Source organism: Hyperoodon ampullatus, assembly GCF_949752795.1.
Source record: "Hyperoodon ampullatus genome assembly, chromosome: 3".
NCBI classification, from domain to species: domain Eukaryota; kingdom Metazoa; phylum Chordata; class Mammalia; order Artiodactyla; family Ziphiidae; genus Hyperoodon; species Hyperoodon ampullatus.
In genome coordinates this window covers 174618168-174643680 of record NC_136916.1, presented here as the reverse complement: position 1 = coordinate 174643680, position 25513 = coordinate 174618168, and the positions used below count along the sequence as shown (strand labels likewise).

Here is a 25513-nt window from a genome sequence, read left to right as displayed (position 1 = left end):
AACACATACTGCGGCTGCGGGGTTTCAAAGACATGTGGGCAGGAACACACAAAGAACACGCGTGCACTTCACGCACCACAGGACAGCATTACAGATGGGCCACCCCTAGGCCACCCCCCACGTTCCCCCCCACCCTCAGACTCGGGCGCACGCACCAGGCGCGCACAGGGTGGACGGGCTCCGGATGCACGATGGACAGCCCGGCCGGCCAGACAGACAGACGATGCTCGCCTACAGATTGGGGTCCTCGCGGCTGCACACGACGCCGGCATCCTCCTGGTGGTCGCAGTTGTGGGAACCCAGGCCGGCATGCGCGCACTCCAGCAGGTTGCGTTCACTGCCTGTGCAGCGCACGTCGTCCAGCAGGATGGGCAGCGTGTGACCCTCGCCGAACTCGGCACGCTTGGCGGCCCGCACGGCGTACGCGAAGCCCAGCTGGCGGCACACGACGGCAGCGCCCTTGGTGTCCCAGGCGTCATCGCACACGGTGCCCCAGCGTCCGCCCGCGAACACCTCCACGCGCCCGCGGCCTGGACTCAGGCCCGCGGGCCGCACCAGGCGCACGGCGCCGTTCGAGGGCTCGGGGACCGCGGTGCCCAGCCGTCCCCGCCGCCGCCCGCCGCCCCGACGGCGCCCGGGCCTCGTGGTGGGTCGTGCCGGCCACGGGGTGGGCGCGAATGGAGCGGCCGTGGGGCGGCTGCGGCGGGGAGCCTTGGTGGGCGCGGGCGCCGTGGGCCGCGGGGTGCTCTCCGTTCTCCGGATGAACTCTGCGCAGAGGAAGAGCCTGTGTTCGGAAGGGCCCCGGCCGCCCCAGCCCAGCCCACGCGACCCCACCCCACCCCACCCCGGCTCTTCACCCCGGAATGCAGACCCCGGGGAAAGACGTCCTCGTTCCGCCCTCTACTCAGACCCTGAGGATGAGGTGCCCCAAGCGTGCTTCTGGGGTCACCCTGGCCCCACAAGGTGCCCACCTGGAGCTGAATGCCAGGTGCTTCTGCAGCCATGCTGCACACGCTTGCTGGCGGCTGCTTCGTGCCTCTGCTGCTGGGCCGCTCCCCACCCCCATTCCTCCTCCCCTTCTGGGAGTCCCCTGTCTGGCAGGGGAAGGACCCTCACGCTGTAAATTCCTGAGCGCAGTGGCAGAGAAGGAGTGTCTGGGAGAGCTTCTCAGAGCACATGACGCTTTCTGGCTCCAGTCTCTGGTTTGAGGGTGAGGAAGCTGAGGACGGCTGATGGGGGGTGGGGGTGGGGGGGAACTGCAGTGGGTGGAGGGCAGGCCAGCAGGATGGGAACCAGCCTGCCCGGGGCCCCTCTGCTCAGGTGAAGCCCTCCCCTCCAGGCTCCCAAGGCTGCTGGTCCCCCTGCCCATCACAGGGGGGGCTGGTCAGGAGCTCTCTAGGTGCGGAGCTGTGGTCCACACTGACCCCCGCCCATTGACCCCTCCACAGGGACCTGGACCCATTAGGTGTCAGGGAGCTGCGGTGGGTGATTCCCTTTGTCCCTGCAGGATGTGGCCCTCACGCTTGGCCCAGGTCAGCCATAGGGCTAAACGTCACTCCACATCAGACACTCTGCCAGGCACTGCCTCCCTCAGGGGAGGTGGAAACCCCAAATGGCTCGGTTACTATGGGCAAGGATCCCGGGGCCACCGGCCAGTCTCACTTGGAAAACCACTGAGACGGGGGCTGAGAAAGGGCCTGGATACAAGACCAGGTGCAGGCTGGGGCCAGAACATGGGCCAGACGCTCCCCCAGCCTGCACCCTGGCCCCCACTCCACCCGCAGGGAAGGACTTCCAGCTCCCAGGGCTCTTGCTTCTCCTGCTGCCTTGGCTGCCTAGGCTGCCCCTCCCCGACCTCTGCAATGCACTTTCCTCTCAATCCAGGCTCAACCCTCAGCCTCCAGGACCTTCCCAACCCTCCCCTCCACCCCCAGCTCTGCACTGCTCTGGGTCCCCATGGCGCCCAGCACAACTTCTGTCACGGGGCCTGGGACACTAAACGACCCCTCTGTCTGCCCCAGCCAGGACGGGGCCCGGTCTGACTTCTTCTGTGGCCCCAGCACCCGGCACAGAGTGGGTAACTAACAGAAATGCAGAAACTGCTGAATGAGTGAATGGAAAACTCTGCCAAGGCCCCAAACCAACTGCAGCTGGAAGTAAATTCCCCAAACAGCCAGCTTCCCCAGCCTTCCTCTTCCTGGTGGGGCACCCCTTCCTCAGGGCCGGGTACCCCCCCACCCCCCCAACCTCCCCCTCTTCCTGCCCCCCACCCCAGTCTGCCAGCTGGAGACCTGCTGGGCACACTCAGCCCACTGAAGTATTTCCTTTGGCCCACAGGGCGGTTTTGAAAATTGTGAACTAGTTGCCAATATTTTCAAATCGGGAGATTGTACAATAACAACCCAAGAAGGTGGGGACCATATCTGCTTGCTCAGCATTATAGCCCCAGTATGAAGCACATATGTGTGGTGGATGGATGGATGGATGGATGGATGGATGGATGGATGGATGGATAGGCTGCTCGTCTTGAGAGCTGGAAGATCTGACAACACTGGGTCTCTCTCTGTTCCCACCTAGCTTGGACCCAGTGGAACAGCCCTCTCCTCGGGCCATACCCTCTTCAGGTGGCCCCAGATCCCATGGGTGGTCACTGTGGCTTTGCCTGGACCTCGGCTCATGAGGATGTGTATCCCTCTCTCCCCACCAAGCTCGTCAAAACAGAGCCGTCGTACAGCAGACCCAGCCCAAACGCTCCCCTAGGCGCCCTTGCACCTAGAATAACTCATTCCAGTCTTGCTCACATATAGATTTACCCTCTTTCTCCGTACCTCCCAAGAACTCTGAGAGAACCTTGCCTGGGACCAGCTATTTCTCCCTTTGCCATGCTCGTTGTGAGGCCTGCGGCCCCTTGGAGCCACCCACCATGGCCTGGGACTGGCAGACACTGCATGAGTGGAAGGAGGTTGAAGCAGTTCCACCCGCTCCTAGTATCTCCTGTGTACGGGGCCCAGTGCTGGGCATGGGGGCCAAGGAAGGGCATCCAGGCCCAGCTGGGAGCATCCACCTCTGGAAGAGGGGCGGCGGGGGTGGGTCGCAGGAACTCCCGCTGTGTCCCCTCCTTGGCGGACACTTACTTTCTTTGGGCACGAAGTGGATGAGGCGGCCCCGGACCTTCACGTGGGCGGCTCGGATCTGACACTTGCCGGGTGGTGCCCGTCTGCCGACACACAAGAGGTCATGAGCCGCACCCTGGGAGCCCGCCCTGAGCCTGTCCCCCCGACGTCACCTGCCCCCTGCAGCCAGGCAGGAAGGGAAAGGGCCGGTGTGCATTCAGGCCTGGGCACGTGTGTGTGGTAACAACAGTGGCCACTTACGGAGCAGTGACCCTGCTGCTCCACGCCTCCCAGACCCCAAGAGTCCAACCCCAGGACAGGAACCCCCTATAAAGGCCTGCCAAGTGCCCGCTCAGCCTCTGCCTGAAGAGCGGGAGGGCCGGCGGCCACTTCTAATTCACAGCATGAAGTGTCCTTGGGATGTGATTAAATGTCACAGTCCTTCTCCCCAGCCTGCCGGTCCAGCTCCTGTAACTGTCACCACAGCCCCATTCCTGCACTTTACCCTGGTCCCCATTCCCCACAGCCTCTGAGGAGGGTTTCTCTCTGCCCCTCTGGTTCTGGGATTTCTGGTGATACAGAATCAAAGGGAAAGGTTAAGTCGATCTAAAGAATAAAGTGGGGAGAGAGAGAAAGCCTCGGGGCTGGCAGCAGAGCTGAGGGCTCTGGGGGCCTTGGAGTGCGAGGTTGGAGAGGGCTGGGAGAAAAAAGAGCCTGAGAAGGGTTGCCAGGGCTATGAATTGGGTCTCCTTGGACATCTCTGAGGGACACAAGTAAGGAATGGAATCCCATTTTAATGAGATTCTGGCCGTTGATCTGTAAGTCTTTGAATGGGACCGACCCTATTCTGGGACTAACCCACGTGGGTCCAAGACTTCAATGGGTCCCAAGAGCACGAGGGGAAAGCCCAAGGGCTGAAGCAGCCACGTGACCTGGGGTGGCTTTCAGACAGCCCTGGCAAAAGAGGGAAACCGAGGAGGAACGCGGGCCATTCCCCCCAGAGGTTGAAACACAGCCCAGCTCACACCCTTCTCCAAGCTGCAGAAAGCGTGGGTTTTCTGGCTGCTTTGAACTCCACATAATAGCCACACGCTTCAGACTGACCCAGCCGGGTTTTGTTCCTTAAGGAAATTACATAAAAATTTTTGTCTTGCCAAAGGGTAGGAGATACACCAAAAAATGCCACAGAGGTTTTGTTTGGGCGGCAAAGGATGACCCCACCCTACCCCCTCTGCTTCCCATTTCTTCATTTTCCAAATGTTCTAGAATGGCGCCCCTCTGCAATATGTTGTGGATGCACAAAATTACATGGATTCCCAAAGTGAAAAATGAAAAAAGGGATGAGAGGGTCACGGAGGGAGGGAGGGAACGGGGGTCTAGCACGTTGCTGGCTCCTCCCACCCACGAGACCTCGAGCAGAAATCCCTAAGCCTCGGGTTCCCTCTGTTGCGCGGGGGCCTGAGCCCAGAAGGGTGCTGCACAGACTAAAGGAAACAGTGGGTCTCAGGCAGCATCTGGCATGAATTAGGTGATGTTTCCTTAGAGAAGCACTCTTTTTTCAAAAACTGGAAATAACCTAAATATCCAAGGGATGGATCAGGCAATCACGGTGCAGTGACTCAACAGAAAATTACGCCGCCATCAAAAAGGAGCCTCCTGAGGGTAATGTTACAATGTGGAAATGTTTATACAAAATAAGGATAAACCTACGAAGAAAAATGCAAAGATTGCATGTGTTGCTCCACAATGACATAAATCCAAAGAGGGCCTAGACCTCGGGGAGAGGAAAGGAGCAAGCGCCTATGTTTTTCTTGATTAATAGTTATGTCAGTAATTAATAGCTTTGTACTTTCAACAGAAAAGTGTGGTGAACAAGGAATGTCTGAGAAGCTGTCACAGACTAGAGGAAGCTAACAGGACATGATGACTAAATGCAATGTGGGGTTCTGTATGGGATCCCGGAGAAAAGGACACTAGGGAAAAACTAGAGACATCCTTTTGTTTTTAAAGTATGGAGTTACCTCAATTTAAAAAAAAAAAAAAAAGAAGTGTGGCACTTAATGAATAGTAATGTACCAATATTGGTTCATTAATTGTGACAAATGTACCATGATAATGTAAGATGTTAATAACAGAGAAAACTGAGTAAGGGGTATATGGGAAACTCTGTACTATCTTTGCAACTTGTCTGTAAATCTAAAACTGTTCTAAAATTTAAAAAAAGAATTAAAAAAATGTGATGGTGGGGCCCATATTTATGGGCCCCCACTGGTATCTTTGGCGCCCTCTTAGCATGAATAGAACTGGACTTTGAGGCTGGCAGATCGGTTTTGAATCCTAGATCTGCCCCTCACCAGCAGTATGAACTTAGCTAGTCACTTCCCCTCTCTGGGCCTCAGTTTTCTCATCTGAAAAATGGGCATATTAACCACAACCACCTTAAGGAGTGGTAGAGAGGGGAAATGAGGTAATGGAGGGGAGGGCTCCTGGCAGACGGTAGGAGCTGAGGCCATGACGGGGGTGGGGTGGGGGGGACTCACCTGGAGGGGTCGATCACTTTGTAGACAACCCCACGTGCTACTGTGGCACTCGGCACGCCCGTTGACATGAAGTACAGCTCCCCTTGGATAAGAAACGAGGCAAGAAGTGAGAACACTGCCTGCAATACCATCCCGGCCAGCCCCACGGCCCCACCTCAGCTCTGAGGTGCACCCCAACCTCAGTGAGCCAGGAGGGGAGATGCTGCAGGTCCGTGTAACTCTCCAGTCCCCAGAACTGGAAACCGAGGCTGAGAAAGGCATCCAGATGTGCCCAGGGGCCTCTGCAGCACAGCCTCCCAGGCTGCCGGCTGCTCTGCCTGGACCCTCCCAGGCTCTGACCTCTGGACTCTTGTCTCCTCCCTGGTGACCCAGCCCCACCTCTGGTCCCTGCCTGGGCTTCATGCCCAGGATCACACACCTCTGAGCACCAGCGGAGGTCCACAGCCCAGCTCCCCACTGACTGCTGACTCAGCTTCCTCATCCCCAAAATGGGCCTGCCTCATAGGGCTGTTGTGAGGATGAAAAGAGCATGTAGTAGATGCTCCATCAGTTTTAACTATTATTGCTGTTGTTATTGTCATCGTTGCCCAGGGTCCAGGTCCTGCCAAGTCCTTGGGGACACAGTCTCTCTCCACTGACCAGCAGACACCTCCCAGGCTAGTAGCAGGGGCAGAGGAGTTCGTGCTTCGGGAGCCTCTAGTGTGAATCCCAGCCCCTGCACTTGGCCCCGTGTGAGCTCCAGCAGCTCCAGGACAGCCCCACGCAGAGCCTCTGTTTGTAGAAATGGAATTATGAGCACCTGGTGCCACGGATGCTCTCAGGGAAATTGAGTTCTCTGCTCTCTCCCCACCCCCATCCTGCCCCCCTGGCCCCTGTTGCCACAGGTACCCATGCCCAGGAATTAAGCTTCATTATTCTCAGCTTCCAGATGAGAAAACAGAGGCTCAGAGAGGTCGAGTGACTTGCCCAAAGTCACACAACTGGTGAATGGTTAAGCAGGCCTGGAACTCAGAAACGTCTGCTGTCCCCAAGCCCACGCTAATGTAGGAGACGTGGTAGCTGGGAGGCCCAGACACAGGCCACATGTGGCTCATTGTGGTGGTTCAGCCATGCTAATACCTTCCGTCCTTGTAAGAGGCAGCGGACAGCCCTCCCAAGGATGGGGGCGGGGGTGGTTTCCCCAAGGAGAGGCCAATAGAGACAGTGAGAAGGGAGCTTGAAGGAAAGCATGTCCCTGGTGACTGGTGCAGTCAGGGAGGGCTGCATGAGGGAGGTGTTTGAGAATCAAGGCCCAGGAAACCTGGGGAATTCTGGAAGGGGACGACACTTGAGAGGTGACCTGTGCAACTGGGGTAGACCAGCTGTGGCGGGGAGCTGGGAGCTGGGGAGGGCAGGATGCCGAGTGGTCAATGGCCCCTGACCTCCTTCCTTGGCAGGCGGTGGGAGGGGGGGGGGGGGGGCGGGGGGAGCGGGGGCGGGGGGCAAGTTGGTGGGGGGAGGAATAGGCCCACAAGGTGTGATGCGCCCTGTGGGCGGGAGCAGGGCCCCTGGCAAGCAGGTCCCTGCAGGAGAGTCCACAGGCACAGCTATGCATTTGCATGTGGCTTTGAACCTTACTTCCCTTTCTGGGCTCCCTTCTGGAGAGAGGCCCTTGGGAGCAGCCACTGTCCTCTCCCTGGCTGTGCAGCCCTCCTTGACCCTATGCTCCAGGCGCTGGAGCAGCTCGGAGCTCCCTGCACATGCTGCTGCCTTGGCCTGGATGCCCTTCTCCATTGTCGGCCTTTGCCTGACCAAGCTTGAGCTTGAGGTCCTGCTCTGGGAGGCCTCCAGGGGCCAGGCTATGTCCAGTGCTCCCCACCCCACGACCAGGCAGGAAAAGTCAGCCTCAGTTTCCCCATCTGTAAAGTGACAGCATTGGACCGGGTGCACCCCAAGGCCCCATCCAGCCTTAATCTGCAGGAAACCCCCAACCCCGTGCATGGGCGGGGAGCCCCCGTGGCACTGCTAAGCCCTGCCCAGGGCCACACTACCCTCCTGGTGTCTGCGGTATGGACTGTCCCTGGAGGACCCTGGGCCAGCAGAGGTCCTTGTTTTGCAATTTGCATGTGTCAGAAGATCAAGCGGAGAGGCAGAGGCCAGAGGGAGCTGGGAGAGGTTTGCTGGCATCAGACCCCCAGGCCTCTGTGCCTCCGGGGCCGCCTGCCCAACTCACCAACATGCTATCCCTGGGCTGTCTGTCTTTGAGGGGCCTCCTCCTGGCTGTCCATCCCTTGGTGTCACTCAGAGGGCTGAGGAAGGGCCCCCTGGGAACTGCGCTTTCCAGGCCCTCCTCTGGGTCTGGGCTCCGGAGGGGGAGGCGGGTGGGGGGAGGGCATCCCCCGCTTCCAAAACATGTTAACTCCCTAATGACCAAAAGAAATGGCTTTCAAGGGCCCAGTGGGCTCGGGGAGGGTGGTGGGGTCTGAGGCTGCCCTTTTGAAAATTTAGACTCTGACGGGTATCGGTTCAACAAAGGTTTCCCAGACTCAGGCCTGGGGGCTCTGGGCACTGGGCCCTGCAGGGGACACCTCTCGAAAGGCCCCTGGGAAGGCGTTGCTTAGTAACCTGGCCAAGCATCCACCAGGCCTCACTGGGGGCCCCTCAGCTTTTGTCCGGGGACAATCCGGGGCCAAGGACAAAGGCGGGATCCAGCCTCCATGGTCCTTCTTCCTCTCCCCTCCCCCTCTGTTCCTTGCATTGAAAACACAAGTGCCTGAATGAGGGACCCACTAACAGGCAAGAAAGCGGTGCCCACCACTTTCTGAAGACAATGCGGCTTCGTTTATAGGCCCCGATACATTTGCCATCAGGAACCCAGGGAGCTGGAGGTCCCCAGGGAGGCACGCCTTCCCCCACCTGCCTGCATTTCCACCATCACAGATCCTTTCCTGGTCCCATAACTGCCCTGGACTCTTACCTGTGGGGTTACGCTATCCCTCCTGGCACCCCTGCCCAGGGTGAGAGTTGGGGAAAGGGAAGGACGGGGACCACTGCTCCCAACTTCCAGATAAGGAAATGGAAGCTCAGATGAGTGAGAACTGACACCGAAGCAAGGCTCAAGCCCTCTGAACATGTCACTCTCCAGCCAGAGGGTGATTTCAGGCCTGAGATGCCATCCCTCGAATCCCAGGCCGGAAGGACCCATGGGGTGGGGCACAGTCCCAGGCATTGGCAGCCTGGATGGAGAGGCCTCAGGAGCACTCACCAGCCTCGTCCTCCGCGAAGGAGATGATGTGTGGATAGTAGTTGTTGATGAGGCCCGGGAACGCACAGGTCTGGCCACGGCCCATGCAGATCTCGTTGTACCGCCACTGGCCTGTCCCCAGGTTCTCTCGGAGGGACATCAGACGCCTGCAAAGGAGGATGGGCTGTGGGGTCACGCCTGGCAGGGTGCCCGAGGGAACCCCACCCACCAATCCATCCATCCAATCATCTATTACCCATGCAACCAGGACCATACATAACTTGCAGGGTCCAGTGCAAAGTGAGCATTCAGGGCCCCTTGTTCAAAAAGTACTAAAAATTTCAAGACAGTAACAGCAGAGCATTAAACCAAGCATGGGCACTTCTGAGATGGAGCCCTGCGTAAGCGCACAGGCCGCACATCCATGAAGCCGGACTCAGGTGCAGGCTTTACTGAACACCTGCTACGTACCAGGAGAAGCACAGGGTTGAACAAGACCAGCTTGGTCCCTGCCCCCTCAGCTCAACCCCACCTGCTGACCAGCAAGAGGCAGTCAGCAGCTGACTTCCAGTTCAGAAGCCTCCAAGGCTGGTGCCCAGGAGTTTCCACATACTTTGGAGCTGCCTCCACTTCGGAGCGTGAAGTGGAGAATTTGGCATCTTCAGAAAATGTTGATCTTGTCCCTTACTCCCTTCTATGCCTGTCAATCACCTATTGATACTTTCAGGCCCTGCTCGGTCATCCCCTCCTCTGGGAAGCCCTCCTGACTGCCCCTGGGCTGGGCTTCCCCAGCACTGCTCACAGGCTCTCTGAGGCCGGACTCGAGTGGACCGAGTGTGGGTCTGTCTCCCTGACTTGGGTACGAGGTACTCGTCAACTCTGTTGCTTTGGCCCTGGCACAAAGCCTGACCCAGCAGAGGGGTTTGGGAAGTGTTGGCAAAATTCATTGAATTTCTGAGTTCAGGTGGCTTGGGCACTCCTGGGGGACTGCAGAAGGGAAAAAGGAGAATCGGGGTAAAAAAAAGGGTTTCATCTAGACCCATTTTCCAGATGGGATAACTGAGTCCCAGAGGGAGACGCTAAGCTGGGAGAAGGACCCAGCAACCAGAGGCCCAGGTCAGGGTTCTCTGTCAGCTCCAGCTGTAGATGCACTGGCCACAAAGCCACCCTAGGTCAGCTGCCTGGAGGAGGTAAGAACTCTGCCAGCCTTGGGCTTCTTATTTCCTCTCCCGAGGGACCCAGTTCAGCTGCCCTTACATGGAGAGGCTAGGGTGGGAATAATTAAGAACTGGTGGTCCAGTGGTTAGAATTCCATGCTTCCACTACAGGGGGCCCGGGTTCAATCCCTGGTCAGGGAACTAAGATCCTACAAGCTGCACGGCGTGGCAAAAAAACAAACAAACAAACAAACAAAAAATTCATTTCACATGAGGCTGGAAGGGTCCTTAGGTAACCAACAGATCCTTCCACCTTATTAAACAAGCAAACAAACAAACAAACAAAACACAGAAATTGAGCACGTTCTAGATTCTAAGTGCTGTATATGTATGAACAGGTCTCAAACAACCCTAGTAAGCAGGTACTATTATCATTTTGCAGATGAGGAAACTAAAGCACAGAGTGGTGAAGTAACCGGCTCAAGGTCACATGACTAATAAGCGTGCCAGGCTTTGAACATAGGCCATCTCAGCTGTACTTTTAAACATCACGCCAGGTGTATAGCTTCCCTGGGCCTCTCTGGTCCTCAGTTTTCCCCTCTATACAACAGGAGGAGATGGTCATGAGTCTCCATAAGCTCCCCTGGGGAGAGAGTTTGACCCACAGCAGGCTTGGGAGGTATGTTCTACCTCCTCTGAAACCTGTTTGGGGTGTGACTCATCCCAACCCCTCTCCCAGACACACACACACACCCTCTAGGGGCTCAGTGGGTAGAGGCAACACTGCCGTAAAGCATGGGAATCGGGCAGACCCCAGCTGGAGCCCCAGCTCCCTTCTCTCCAGCAGGGTGACCTCTCTGGCCTGTTGGCGCAACGGCAGGTCCTGGCTCCCAGGAGCCAGATGGCCCCGGGGGCTGTCAAGGGTGTTGTACATTCCCCCACCTTTCACCTCTGCAGTCCCTGCCCCCTCAGAACTGTTGTCAGGCCACTTACCCGCTCATGAAGTCTCCGAAAATGTAGAGGCCGTTCAGGTTCGGGTACTCGCAGCCCCGGTACACGTAGCCCCCAGTGACCGACTTGCCCAGTTTGTGCGGGTAGGCGAAAATCGGCAGCACATCATCTGCAGAGGCGGGAGAAGCTGGGTGAGTCTTCAGCCGGTTCCCAACAAGGCTTCTTGGGTGGTCCTGAGTCTTGCGGGGGGGTGGGGGGGTGGGGTGGAGGGTGGGGGGAGGTTCCCGAGAGGGCCCGAGATGGGGCCCCAGACAGTCAACCAGAAAGGGTGGTGTTTCAAGTTTGTAAACCGCGGGGAGGGCATGGGTTTGCGCGGGCAAGGGAGGCGCGGGCAAGGGAGTCCCGGTCGAGGGCGCGGTTGGCCACGGAGGGAGGCGCGGGCGCACAGCCGTGGAGTGGGGGGCAGATCCGGGGAGACAGGTCCTCGAGGGCGCGGGGGGCGGTCACCGAGGGAGGTGTTGGCGCACAGCTTGCGGTCGTAGCACTCGAAGCCCTCGCGGGCGCGCCAGCCGTAGTTGCGGCCGCGCTCCACCAGGTCCACCTCCTCGAACTTGTTCTGGCCCACGTCGCCACAGAAGAGGCGCCCGCGGCCCGCGCCCGACGCCGGGTCGCCGCGGTCGAAGGAGCAGCGCCACATGTTGCGCACCCCGAGGGCGTAGACCTCTGGCCGCGCGGCGGGGTCGCCCACGAACGGGTTGTCGGACGGGATGCGGTAGAGGGGGCCGCGCTCGTTGCGGTTCACGTCGATGCGCAGCACCTTGCCCAGCAGCGCCGACCTGCGGGCGGAAGAGAGAAGGAGCCGGCTCGGGGTCTCCCCGCGCCAGGGGCTCGGGCACCGCGGGGCAGGTGCGGGGACGGGGGTGCCGGGGCCCGCGGCCAAGCCAGGGGCAAGGAGAGCCTCGGCTGTGTGGCCACTTACCAGCTGGGTAACCTCATTCATTCATTCGACATTTATCGGGCAGCTTACCAAGTGCCAGGCCCTGTCCTAAGTATTGGGCATACATACCGTCTATTGCTTTGTTTCATCCTCACAACGAATCTTTTAGGTAGGTGGGTGCTATTGTGATTCCCTCTTTTTGTTTGTTTTTTCTGTTTTTTTTGTTTTGTTTTGCTTTGTTTTGCAGTACACGGGCCTCTCACTGCTGTGGCCTCTCCCGTTGCGGAGCACAGGCTCCGGACGCGCAGGCTCAGCGGCCATGGCTCACGGGCCCAGCCGCTCCACGGCATGTGGGATCCTCCCGGACTGGGGCACGAACCCGTGTCCCCTGCATCGGCAGGCGGACTCTCAACCACTGCGCCACCAGGGAAGCCCTGTGATCCCCTTTTTACAGATGGGGCAGCTGAGCTCAGAAAGGTCATAAAACATTCCCCGTTGCCACACCCCCAGGGAATGATAGGACTGGGATCCAGCCTCGGCAGCCTGGCTGCAGAAGTCCAAGCTCTTTACCACACTTTCTAATCTCCCCGGACCTTGGTGTCCTCCTGTTCCCTCTCTTCCCTGCCTACTCACAGGGCTGTGCTACAGGGTGAAAATCATACCAGAAAAAGTACTCCTATTTACAGCTTTCTTCCAGCACCTAGCGCAGTGACTGGCGTGTAGCAGGTGCTCATGAAGTGTTTGCTGAGTGAATGAATGAATACCTGCAATCAAAGTCAAGTGCCCCATACAAGAGTACAGGGCAGGGCAGGGAGAGGGGAGAGAGAGCACCTCGGATCTTAGCGGGAAACGGGAGGCGGGGGTACTTGTCATCTCTCTCATACACCCCCAGTGCCATTGCAGCATGTCAGAGAGCCAAACAGGCCTCAGAAGCAGTTTAATTCACCCCACACTCCACACACACCACCCTGATCTCAAAGATGAGGCAACCCACGTTCTGAGACGGGTCAACTTGCCAGATCCCTCAGGCAGCTCTGGACTGGAAGCGAGGCCACTCCTCGGCACCATGCAACTTCAGCTTCTGGAGCCCTTGGAGCGAGGAGACCTCAGGATGTGCCCTCCAGAGCCGCGAACAGGGTGCAGCCCTAACCTCCATGCAGCCACTGGGGGTGAGCAGCTTTTGGGTCTCATTCATTGCATAACAAAAGTGACACATGATGGAACCTACAACATGCTTAAAGATGTACGCCCTCTTCATCTGTGATTTTTTGATGCGCTTACTTACTGCGTGGTTTTCCCCTAGCTGTTAGCATTTTGGTGCACTCCCTTTGGCTTGCTTTTCAAGGCAGGACTGGTTGGTCCGCCCATGTGATGCAACTGTGTACCCCATCATTCTCACATAGCATCAACACCCAAGCTTTTCCCTCATCATTAAAGACTCCTCACAAGTATTCTCTTTCATGATGATAAAACGCTCTCCCCCGGTAGATGCCCCACAGTTAATCCCCTGTTGTGGACTTCTAGGTTTTGCCCCAGTGAGTTTCTCTCATACACTCCCGTCTGCTCAGCACCAAGCTACAGATTACTCCCTGGAGCCCATACACCACGCACCAAGCTTTGATATATAAGTGGGCAAAACTCATAACAGCAAAGTAATATTTTAAGCCCTGTCCAATTATCCACAAATCCTTAATTTCTATTTTCTCCACTTCATGTCTAAATACATCCCAAACATGAGAAAGCTGCAATGATTCTTACACTGTCACATATGAAAGCACAAGTCACAAATTGGGAGCACTTTAATTACTGTAATCAACTTCATACTCGCTATTTTTACTTTCTGGGCTGAGGAAGGTTTTGTGATTTTTGACTAAGAGAATGGAGGAGGCTGCCCTGAGAGTCCTGGTTATCCTCATCTATGTGCACGAGACTCGTGTGTGTGAGTGTGTGTGTGTGTGTGTGTGTGTGTGTGTGTGAGGAGGGGAATGGTGACAGGCCATCTACTCAAGTCCAGAAGTGAGGAACTGAGAGAAAGACAATGCTTCAATTTCTGGGCCATCTTGGGTGACCCTAGGGGCAGAAAACCCACATGCCCATCCATACAGCGCTGCTCCAACCAGCCCACACTCCCCATTAGGTCTGGAAAACACCCTTTTCCTTCCTCTGGCTCCACTGGGGCTGGGAAGACTTCAGAGAAAATCTGATCTTCCCAGAGTCTCTGTGATGTCACCTCTCAGGTACCCATGACAACGAGATCACCTTTATTCTTCTTGACTAGATGATGATGAGGACTATTATTATTCCCCCCATGGGGATTCTTCTTCTTCTTCTCTAACTGATGAGAGGAAGTGACTGGGTTCCCCAGCTATCTAGCTGCAGACTGAGCTGGGGTCCAAAGCCCTTTCTACTACCCTACACTTTGTGGCTGAGGAAGTAACCCCCCCTCCAGGATAGTATGTAAACTAGGAGTATGTAAAACAACCCACCAGCCAACCAAATCAGAACATACTTGTTTTGGGCATTTCCAAACTTTCCAAAGGGGTCTCCAGCCATCCCGCCATCTCCAGTAAAGATGTAGAGGTACCCATCATCCCCAAAGAGCAGCTGGCCCCCATTATGGTTCGAGGCTGGTTCTTCGATCTCCAGGATTATCCTAAAAGAAGATAAGCACCCCGCCCCCCCCAAAAAAACCTCAGCCAGAACACAAAACAAGATCACAGCAATAAAACCTCCTGTCCCCTGGATGCCATTTCATAGTTGGAAAAACTTTTCATATCCTTTAGAGCAGGTGATTTTTATAAGGATCTGGCAGGCTGGGCAGGAGGAATAATTCACGCCATTGTGCCAATGAGAACCGAGAGGCTCAGAGAGGTTGAGCAACTTGCCCAAGGTCACACAGCCCATAGATAGCAGAGCTGGGACTAGAACTCAGGACTTCTAGTTCTGGTCTAGCGCTTTTTCCACTCTCCCCACAGCTAGCACCTGCCCTGTTAGGATCAAGCGAAACTGTTGACCCAATCACTGGCACAACTGGTTTCTTCATCATCATAGCTACCCACACGCCAGCCACTTAAGCTGAGCACCTCTGACACACTCTCTCATTGATTATGTGCTGTAGCTTCTAAGGAGCTGGGCTGGATGGTGTGGGTTGTGCTCAGTCACACTCACTCCTCAGTAACCTCCTTTCCTGCCAGGGTGGGAACCTTCCATCATACTGCCAGCCAGCTGGCTTCCGGTTAGGGGCTTGCCAGCGGAGGATGGAAGGCAAGGAGAAGGGAGGGACCACACGTCCCTGGTTTCTGGTGCTGCCTCCAGAAGCGGTGGTTGCAGGAAGGGCAACAGTGGCTGGCAACTAGGGACTCCTGGGTTTCCAGCCAGACCTCTGGGTACCAGGAGGGGCAAAACTCAGCAGCACAAAGACCCTTTTGCCTTTTGTTCCTCTAGCTTCTCACAGGCACTCATCTTTAGGTAACCTGACCGTCCCCTTGTCCTTCTCCATCCCTCCCAATCCCTTTCTAGCCAACTCCTTGTACTAAATTCCCTCTGATCGAAATGCGTAGGCTGGTTTAGGTTTTCCAGGATTGGTGACCGACTTGCCAAGCCCTTATTAATACAGATGAGAAACCCGAGATACAGAAATGTCAAGCAACGTGAACCCAGGACTTTGGACCTTCCGAGCCAAGACCAGAAGCCTTTCTATTGTGAGGCCAACACACACGCCTTGGCAAGTCATACACAACCCCAAACTCCAGGTCCTCCATGGAGAGGACAGCTCAGGCTGTCGGTCATCCATCTCCCATTGGGGTCTCAGCCCTGAGAACGGAGACTGACAGCTGACTCAGGCAAGGATGGTCACTCACTCCTGTGGCTCTGCCCTGAGCCAGCTGTGACTACTTCGGCCCCTGCAAGAGTCAATTTCTAGGCTTGTACTACTTGTGAGGTCCCCATAGAGCCTTTGCTGAACCCTAACTCTGCAGTATATTCATCTGTTTATTTTGTGTTCCACCTTGTCTTCATCAGGAATCAATTCTTAAAAGTCACCATTGAAGACACATCCACTCTGTCCCTCTCTCTCCCCTCTGTGAGATCCATGTGATAAACTTGGCCTCTCTTGGAGAACTGGTTGTGCAGCCTCATACGAGGTCATGAGAATTATGTTTTCTCCTTTTGCCCTGGCTGCCAGGAAGCTCACAGGCAAAATCTACCTTAGACCTCACATTAGCCAGCATATTTAACTCCTTCTTTTTATAAGTTCAATGTCAAGAGTTTACAGTTTTATTGAATGCATGATGCGCTATTATTTGTCTATTTGCCCTCAGATCCGTCCTGGTCCTCCCCTTACATGCTCCACTACTTCAGAGGGCCAGCTCCTGAAAACTACATTTCCCATGCTCCTCCGCTACGTGGCCTCCAGCTAGGTTCAGCCAGTGGAAGGCACTGGCCAGAGACTGGAGGGCGGGGAGTGGGGAGTAGCGGGTGGAGAGGCAGCGGTATTTCTCCCTCTCTCTCTCTCTCTCTCTGTTTCAGGCAGTGTCTTGGCAGTCCCTGCACCTCCTACCTGGCTCCAGCTCCCCCCACCCAGGTCCACCATGGCTCTAGCTTCCACCAAGTGGCCCCAGCTCAGCGGCTCCAGTAACCCCACTTCTCACAGCCCACGGGACGGAGGCAGCTCTCTCCGGTTGTTAAACTCAGAGTTGCCTCCCCTCTTCCCCAGGTTGCTCTTTCGTCATTTCCAACACCCGAGGCGCTAATTCCCAGTATCAAATTCTGCCTATTTGAGTTACCTGGTACAGGATTTATTTTCCCATTGGAGACAGATTATGGCATGCCCTCCTTGTCAGGCTAGGTCAAACCTGTTTTGAAAACAGCTGGGGCATACCTAATACCCAGAGGGCAGGCTGGGTGTTGAGAGTAGCAGAGGCCTGGAGGCAAGGAACGGAAAAACCTGTTGGGGGAGGGTGGGGAGGAGAGCAGCCTGCCCGGGGGGCAGAGGGTCCAGGTGAGAAATAGGAGGGGGGGCCAGGTGAGACTGGGGCCTTGGGGCCATAGTGCCCTGGTAGGAGCAGTGGGTTGGGCCTGGGAGGGAGGGAGGCAGACAGACCAGGGTTCCAGCTCTGACACTTCCTAGCTGTGTGACCTAACAGTCCCGTCACCTCTCTGAGCCTCCACTTCCTCATCGGTAAAATGAGGCTGTATGAGAACCAAATGAAATGCACCATCTAAAGTACCTGGCCCAGGAGTTGGACATGTGATGTCTGTTTGGCAACTACCCCCCACCGACCCCAGAACAGGGGGTTCGGCCCCCTCACCAAGCGTGACATTCAAAATATTTCACAACTCTTGGGGGGGCACAACTCCACTTGGCCATATGTGGTCACGCCAGTGCTCATCCATGCTCGCGGCCCCGGCCCTCCCGCCTGGGCTCCCGGGAACCACCTCTCCGAGTCGTGGTCCACAGCGTTCACGTCCTCCGCTGAGACCCTGAACTCGCTGATGCGTATCCACTCGTGGAAGCCCACACCCACTGAGTAGTAGACGTAGAGCTTGCCATTGTGCCGGAAGCCGGGGTGGAAGGCGAGGCCCAGGAAGCCCCGCTCATCACCCTCCCAGGGCGAGGTGAGCACGGCCCGGCTGATGTTCAGGAAGGGCTTCTCCAGCCGCGAGCGGTCGGGCAGGTAGACCCACACCAGCCCCAGCTGCTCGGCCACGAAGAAGCGGTGGGAGCCGTCCCGGGCGTGGACCATGGCCACGGGGTTGCGCAGCCCATTGGCCACCTCCTCCAGGCACAGCTGCAGGCAGCCCATGGCGTCGGCCACCACACGGCCCAGGTTGGAGTTGAGGTTCTCGTTGACCAGCAGGCGCGGGAAGCAGTAGTCCGTGTCGTCCAGGGACAGGTAGCGGCAGAACTTGGCGCGGTTGCCCTCCAGCGTCCAGAGCTCACGGTCGGGTGACAGGTGGCGGAAGAGGCCCCGGCATGACTGCCACAGGTCCAGGCAGTAGTCCTCGCAGAGCCCGGGCACCGTCCTCAGGGGCGTGGATGGATCCTCCGCGTCGTAGAGGTGGGCCGCGTATGGCGAGCATTCCTGCACAGACAGGGATGGCTCAGGGATGCTCTGGGGTGGTCTTACCAGCTGGGTGACCTCGGGCAGGTCATCCCATCTCCTAGAACCTCAGTCTGCTGATCTGTAAAATGGGAGGATGCCATCTGTCCATTACCACCAACTGTCTCAACTACAGCAGCAGCTACATAGGACCTGTATCTCCTCGCCTTCATGCCTTCTCTCTCGCCTTGATGCTTCTGTTAGAATAGCCACACTATTACTACTCTACTAACATCAGCTTCAGGAGCTAATCTTAAACACCTACTGTGTGCCAGAAAGGATCTGAGGCATTTTTATACACTTTCCCTTTTAATATGCTGCCTCTGCCCTATACCTCCATGATTCACTCCACTTTTTAAATTTTTTAAATTAATTAACTTTTTTGGCCACACCACATGGCACGCAGGATGTTAGGTCCCCGACCAGGGATCGAACCTGCATCTCTTGCATTGGAAGCACGGAGTCTTAACCACTGGACCACCAGGGAATTCCCTCACTCCACTTTTTATAGATCCCTACTCAAGGGGCACCTCCAGGAAGTCTTCCCTGACCACCCAGCCATCACCCCCATTCCCTCCTGGCCTCTGACTCGGTTTAAAAAACAAAATCTTAACATTCCCTGATATTATTATAAAATCAGTGTGTTTTGGGCTTCCCTGGTGGCGCAGCGGTTGAGAGTCCGCCTGCCGATGCAGGGGACGTGGGTTCGTGCCCCGGTCCGGGAAGATCCCACATGCTGCGGAGCTGCTGGGCCCGTGAGCCATGGCTGCTGAGCCTGCGTGTCCGGAGCCTGTGCTCCGCAATGGGAGAGGCCACAACAGTGAGAGGCCCGCGTACAGCAAAAAAAAAATAAAAAATAAAATAAAATAAAATCAGTGTGTTTACATGTTTATTGTCTGTCTTCCTCAGAACCGAAATTCCATGAGGGCAGGAATTTTGCCTGTCTTGGGCACTGCCGTATCCCAGAGCCTGAGACCATGTCTAGCACATAGGAGGCCCACAGTGAATATCTAGGGACTGTGCTGAGCACTGACCCGCCCAGACCAGCCCTTAACAGGGAATAAGGTCTCCTCCCTCATTATTCATCTAATCATCACAAGGGCCCATGAAGGGGGACTTCCCTGGTGGTGCAGTGGTTAAGAATCCCCCTGCCAATGCAGGAGACATGGGTTCGAGCCCTGGTCTGGGAAGATCCCACATGCCGCGGAGCAATTAAGCCCGTGCGCCACAACTACTGAGCCTGCGCTCTAGAGCCCGTGAGCCACAGCTACTGAGGCCCGTGTGCCCAGAGCCCGTGCTCCGCAACAAGAGAAGCCACCGCAATGAGAAGCCCGCGCACTGCAACGAAGAGTAGCCCCCGCTCGGCCCAACTAGAGAAAGCCACGCGCAGCAACAAAGACCCAATGCAGCCAAAAAAAAAAAAAAAAAAAGAGCCCATGAGGGTGAGAGTGCTACAGATGGGGAGACCCAGGTGCGGGCCCCCCAGTGTCACCCAGCACCATCGGTCAGCATGGAGGATCTGGGTTTGATCTCAGGCCGACCGCACCCTCCCAGCACCGGGGAGGCTGGTGCATGTACACGTGTGAGTGCGTTGATTACGCTCATGCCCACATGTCCACCTGACCGCCGGGACACCTTCCTCCATCCCCTAGTCACCTTGGGCTCAGCCCCTCCCAGGCAGGGCCCTGGGGCTGTCCTCTGCTGCCAGAGCTGTTGTCCTGTGAGATAAATGAATCAGGAACCCCCCCACCCCCGGGCACCTCTTCAGACCTGCTTGACCTCACTGGTCCTGGGATCTAACGTCACAGGGCAAAACCCAACAGCCGTAGCTCACCCCTCACCTCCCACCGAGGGCATCCCCATTGATGAGACGCTTGGGACCCCACTCATCTCCCACATGGGCCCCATCCGGAATGTGGGGGAGTTAATGCCTGATGTGACAGACCTTTGAGCCCTAGGAGAAGGGAGCTGACAGATGACTTGCTCTGCCTTCCTCCTCCCCCTCCGCCCAGGATAGTCCTGATTCACAGTTAGTGTGGTTTCTTGGAACCATAGTCTTGCCAATTCAAGCATCGGTCACGTTGGGCAGCAGCCGACTCGCAACTGCATCCTTGACTGGGCTCTCCCTCTGCCCTGTGCCACTTCTGCTTACAGCGTCCTCTCACCCCAATAAGGGAAAGAGCCATGAGCTTTGCCCCAGGTTCTGCTTTCTGGGAACCCAGGCAGTGGCAACAAATGTGACCAGGCCTCTCCGAGCTTCAGGCTCCAGTGCCCCCACCTGAGAGCTGAGAGCTGAGAGCCCCCCAGAGCAGAGGCCTCAGCACCCCAGGCTCTCTAAGGGACTCCCTCGGCTCGAGCCTCTGATCTGAGCATATGTAACTGTTTATGTGTCTGATACCCCCCGCCCACCCCCTGCGTGAGCTCACCAGGCCAAGGCCTGGTCTGACTCAACGCTGGGCCCCCGAGGCATCAGGGGATGCTCTTCCCACAGCAGGGGAGGCGCAGACAGGCACACGCTCCCCCCTCACAGGCAGGGCCAGGCTGGGTTCCAACAGGAGGCCCTCAGGGGCAGAGGGTGGCAGGCTGCCCTCCTGACTGTGTTCTCAGGCTCCTGGCCAGGGGCCGTACCCTCCCTTTACATGATTGTGGCTTTTGGTCACACCACGGCCTGTCCTCCTGGCCCAACTACTGCTACTGTGGGGCCGAGGGCCACTTGGTGACGTGCTTGTGGGTCTGGTCAGTACTGCCCAGGCCCAGACAGGGAGAGCGTTTCCACATGTTCCAGACGGCCAGGCCCTGGCCTCTGTGCAGTGCCACCTCTCCCACGGTTCCCCTGGAGCTCCCTGTGAGTCCAGCCAGCAGCCGTGGGTGGACCAGGGAGGGTCTGTGTGCGCACACGCCTCATTTAGTCATTGCGAGGTAGGGTCATTGTGACTTCTACTGTATAGATGAGAATCTGAGGCTTAAAGAAGGCCAGGTGCCAAAAAGTGGCCAAGCCAAGGCTCAGACCCAGGCCTCACGATGCCCAGACCAGGGCTTTTCTCAGATTACTCAGCAGAGTTTCATTCAACGAGTGTGTACTGGGTACCGACTCTGTGCCAGGCACTGTCCTCGGCTCCAAAGACACAGTGGGGAGCAAAACAGACTTCTGGAAGCCAACCTGAGTGCCCTCCACTCATCAAAACCCCACCCAGAACTAGAGATGGAGCAGGGAGGGCCTCCAGGGAGCCAGGCTGGAATTTCAGCATCCATGCATCAAACCACCGGGTCCGGCCAACCCTTACTCATGACCCATGCACTCTTACTTACACACAATACAAACCTGGTGCCCAGGCCTGAGTAGTCCAGACCAGGAAATGACAAGAGGGTACAGCAGTCGCTGCTGCAAGGAGTTCAATCGGCAACCAGCCTCACGGTGGTCAGTGAGGGCGAGGCAGCAGAAAACCCATGGAAAAGCAACCCAGTATCACATTGCTTAGCTGTCTGGGCCTTTCAGCACAGGGGCAGACAGCCTGCCCAGATTACTGCCCCGAGGTTGCCAATGTGCCGTCACTGACACTCATGATCCATTGTCCTGAGTCCCGAAGGCTTCTTTTTTTTTTTTTTTTTTTTTTTTTGTTTTGCGGTACGCGGGCCTCTCACTGCTGTGGCCTCTCCTGTTGCGGAGCACAGGCTCCGGACGCACAGGCTCAGCGGCCATGGCTCACAGGCCCAGCCGCCCCACGGCATGTGGGATCTTCCCGGACTGGGGCACGAACCCGCGTCCCCTCCATCGGCACGCGGACTCTCAACCACTGCGCCACCAGGGAAGCCCCCGAAGGCTTCTTATGTCCACCGTCTACTCTTTAGGAAGACCAAGTCTATTTTTTTTTTGGCTGCGCCATGCAGCTTGTGGGATCTGAGTTCCCCGACCAGGGATTGAACCCGGGCCCTCAGCAGTGAAAATGCTGAGTCCTATCACTGGACAGCCAGGGAGTTTCCCAGGAAGACTGAGTCTTTGTACACAATATTCTCTTATAGGACGTTCCCTCCTCGCCCACTTCTGCATCTGGCAAACTCCTATTCATGACTCAAAGAGCAACTCAACAGTCTTCCATTACACCTCTATTCTCTCAGGGCCCTGATCCCCCAGCCCTTGTGGATGCTCCTACAGCTCTCTGTCCATATCTCAGACACAACATTCACCAAACTGTAATTCTGTCGCTTGCAGTGTGAGCTCTCCACTTCTGCTGTCACCTCCCCACTGCTCAGCTGGTCTGCTTGACTAGGACTTAATTATCTCTGTGTGTCACCCCATAGGCTGTGAGACCATCCAGGGCAGGGACCCCAGGGCCCAGCACACGGTGGGGCTTCAAGAAGGCAGGCAAAGTGATTAAGAGAGGGGTTTTGGAGTCAGAGCACACTGGAGACGGAGTCTACCATTCCCTGAGTGACCTTGGGCAATTTCCTTAACCTCTCTGTGCCTATGTCTTCATCTATAAAAGGGGAAAAAATTCCATCCTCATAGAATTATTGGGAGGAATAAACTGAAATGATGCATGTTTGTTGAAATAATGCTCAGACAATGTGGACTATCAAGAAGGCAACTCAGTGCTCCCTCCTCCAAGAAGGCTTCCCTGACTTTTTCAGGGTAAGTGTGGCCTTTCTCACTATGGCTCCACAGTCACCCTTGGGAAGCCTTTTGGCCATTCTGGTAAGTGTCTGTGTGTCTGTCTCCTGAATTGAACAAGGGGACTTTTGAGACTGAGCTTGCTACTGGCCAACTACCTCTGGGCCCAGCACCCAGCATAGGGCCAACTCCTAACAGGCTCCGAGGAAATGTCTGCCCAGTACCTGAGCCTGCAGAGCATGTTTTGCACAGACTTCTATCGGAAACCATGCTTTGATGATTTTCGTACTTAAAGAGGCCAGTTACATGGGAAGTTCGTTATGTGGACTGGCTCCCATCAACCTGGGACCTGAGCTGCCATGTGTCACAAGTTGTCTCTTCTCCCAATGACACAGGCATCAGATGGACGAGGGCAAAGCCCCAAGAAAGGGTCTGAAGGGGCCAGGAAGGACTACTGCCCTCTGGCTAAGGAGCCATCCTGGGCATCTAGAGGAGTTGTGGGTGCCAGATAGGGGCAGGTTCGGGGGGGACTTTGGGCGTAGGCATGGTTTCATGGTCTCTCTCCCCATCTGGAGTCCAAGCAGACGTGGATCCCTGAATGCCGTCATTGACTGAAACTTGTAAATAAGTTACCTTGGCCACGTGGAAATCAGGAGGTGCTGAATCCAGACGCAGCCTTGGCTTGCAGAGAATACCATCCCCCATCTAGCATTCTCCTTCCCTCCCTCCCACGAGGCCCTGCCAGGGAAATTGTGATCCAGCCTTGGGTGTACTCTCCAAGCTTGCTCCAGACATGAGGTCACTCCCAGAGATGCCTGCGGTGAGACGCTAGTGGCCATTCTACCACTGCTTGCTCAAGGCCAGGCCATACTGGGAAGGTTCCCGAGGAGAGAGGGGAGCCTCCCGCCAGGGGAGGGGTAGCAGCCCTGACCCTCCCCTTCTCCCTCCTCAGACCTGCACACCTTTGGGCCCTGGTGAGCCTGGCACATAGTAAATGCTCAATGAAAAGACGTGGAGTGGATGCATGTACTCTGCTATGTGACCAGGGTGGGAAGACCACAAGATCTGGTCCCCAGGAGTCCCCAGGCAGGTGAGCTAGGTGGACACTTGACCAGACCATTCTGGCTCCCCTGAGATGCACAGTGTGGGTGCTCAGCAGAGTCCACCAAAAGACAGCTGCCCACCCCCTTGCATTCTGGAGCTCCCCAGGGTCTGTCTCCTTGTCTGCCCCCAGCCCCCCCTTATTTCTTACCCAGATGGCCCATTCACATGGCAATGATTGTGGTCCAAGTGCCACCATGGCCACCACTGAGTTGTGTGACCACCAAGCAAGTCCCTGCCACTCTGGGCGGTCCCTGAATCAGCCTGTAGGCCCCACTCAGTCCCTGCTCAGGGCTGGGCAGCCAGTGGGGACCAAGGAGGCCCGAGAGAAACCCAGGCAGAATCGTCCACTGAGCCCTGAGTATGTGTCATTTAGTCTTCATGGCAACCCTGGGGGGGGGGAAGCTAGGATCGCCCCTGTTGTAAACATGATGCAACTGAAGTGCCGTGATGACCTGCCCAGGGCTGCAAAGCCAGTAAGTGGCAGAGCCAGGATCGAACCCTAGTATGTCTGAATCTAAGCCAGCCCTCTCGCTCCTCCCATCAGCGCCTGCCCCTGCCGGCTGAAGGCTACGACTCTGTGCTGTGTGGGCAGGACCCCTCCACCCACGGGTCCTCTCACTGTCCAGGTGCGGGGCCAGGGCCAGCCTTAGGACTTCTCAGCCTTGACCCATTGCCGGCCAGGGCTTCTGCTCAGGCACTCCGGAAGCAGGAAAACGAACAGCTAAGGCACAGTCTGGTGTGAGCAGAAGCAGGGCCTCAGCCCCCACAGGGGGAGAGGGGTTTCACCAAAGGGATCTCACTGGGGTGGTCTTGGAGGATGAGAGCGCCTATGCCTACGCCGGGTGGGAGTGCCATCCCAGGGAAAGGGCACAGCACAAACCAAGGTATGGTCTGGAATCACCTGGGACATCTCAGCACCAGGGGTCACCCAGGATCGAGCACCAGTGCACGTCAGGATCCCGGAGTACTGAGGGGCTGTCAGACAGCTCCTTCAGGTTGGGGGAAGGGCCCTCACTGGGAGCAGTGTGCCCCCAAACCCCTCGACAAACCCAAGCCCAGCGCTTTGACCATGCCCTCTGCAGGGGTCTGCGGCTCGCATCTCCCCGGGGGGCAGCGCAGGGGAGCCCCGAGCGGGACAAAGGCTTCCCACCCTGGTACTCCGACAAGGGCAGGGCTCTCCAGGGCCGCGGCACTGGGGGTCTTTAAGCGTTGCCAGGGCAGAAGAGCCCCCAAACTCCGAGGGAGTGATGATCTCATCAGGAGGGGAAACCGAGGCCCAGAGAAAGCCCAAGTCACAAAGCTAATGATGGCAAAGCCCAGAGCCATCCCAGGATGCCCGAATCCCTGCCCCGTGCCCAATTACTCCTGCGGTGGGGGTGGGGGGCCCGGGTTACAAAGCCCGTCGCCCACTCTTGATCTTCCCCCAGTGGGGTTGCCAGAGCCGACCTCCCATCTGGGAACTAGGCCCCTGGCGCGCGCCCCGCGCGCCCGCTCACCTGGCACAGCAGGTCAAGCGCGTAGCCGGCGCACTCGGCCCAAATCGCGGCGTCCACGCGCGCCGCCAGGGCCCCGAAGCGCCGGGCCAGCGCCGCGTCGTGCTCGGGAGCGCAGCAGCCGAAGGCCGAGTACTGCGCGCAGAAGCGCAGCGGCTGCGGCGGCCGGAAGGGCGGCCTGAAGTCCAGGCACTGTGGGTGCGCCGCGGCGCCGAGCGCCCGCAGCGCCAGCAGCGCCAGCAGCGTCCGGACCCCGGTCCCGGCCCCGGCCCGCCCGCCCGCCAT

General features: G+C 57.0%; 1 protein-coding gene across 1 annotated transcript; it reads right to left on the bottom strand.

Moving 5' to 3' along the window:
• Positions 1-48: 48 nt before the first annotated feature.
• HHIPL1 (HHIP like 1) lies at positions 49-25513 on the bottom strand (the record flags this gene model as incomplete). The annotated part of the gene is made up of 9 exons (XM_079700505.1): positions 49-767; positions 3135-3217; positions 5654-5735; positions 8898-9043; positions 11027-11153; positions 11492-11820; positions 14431-14574; positions 17358-18004; positions 25232-25513. The coding sequence occupies 9 exons, from the start codon at positions 25511-25513 to the stop codon at positions 232-234; spliced, it is 2376 nt and encodes a 791-aa protein (XP_079556631.1). The 3' UTR covers positions 49-231.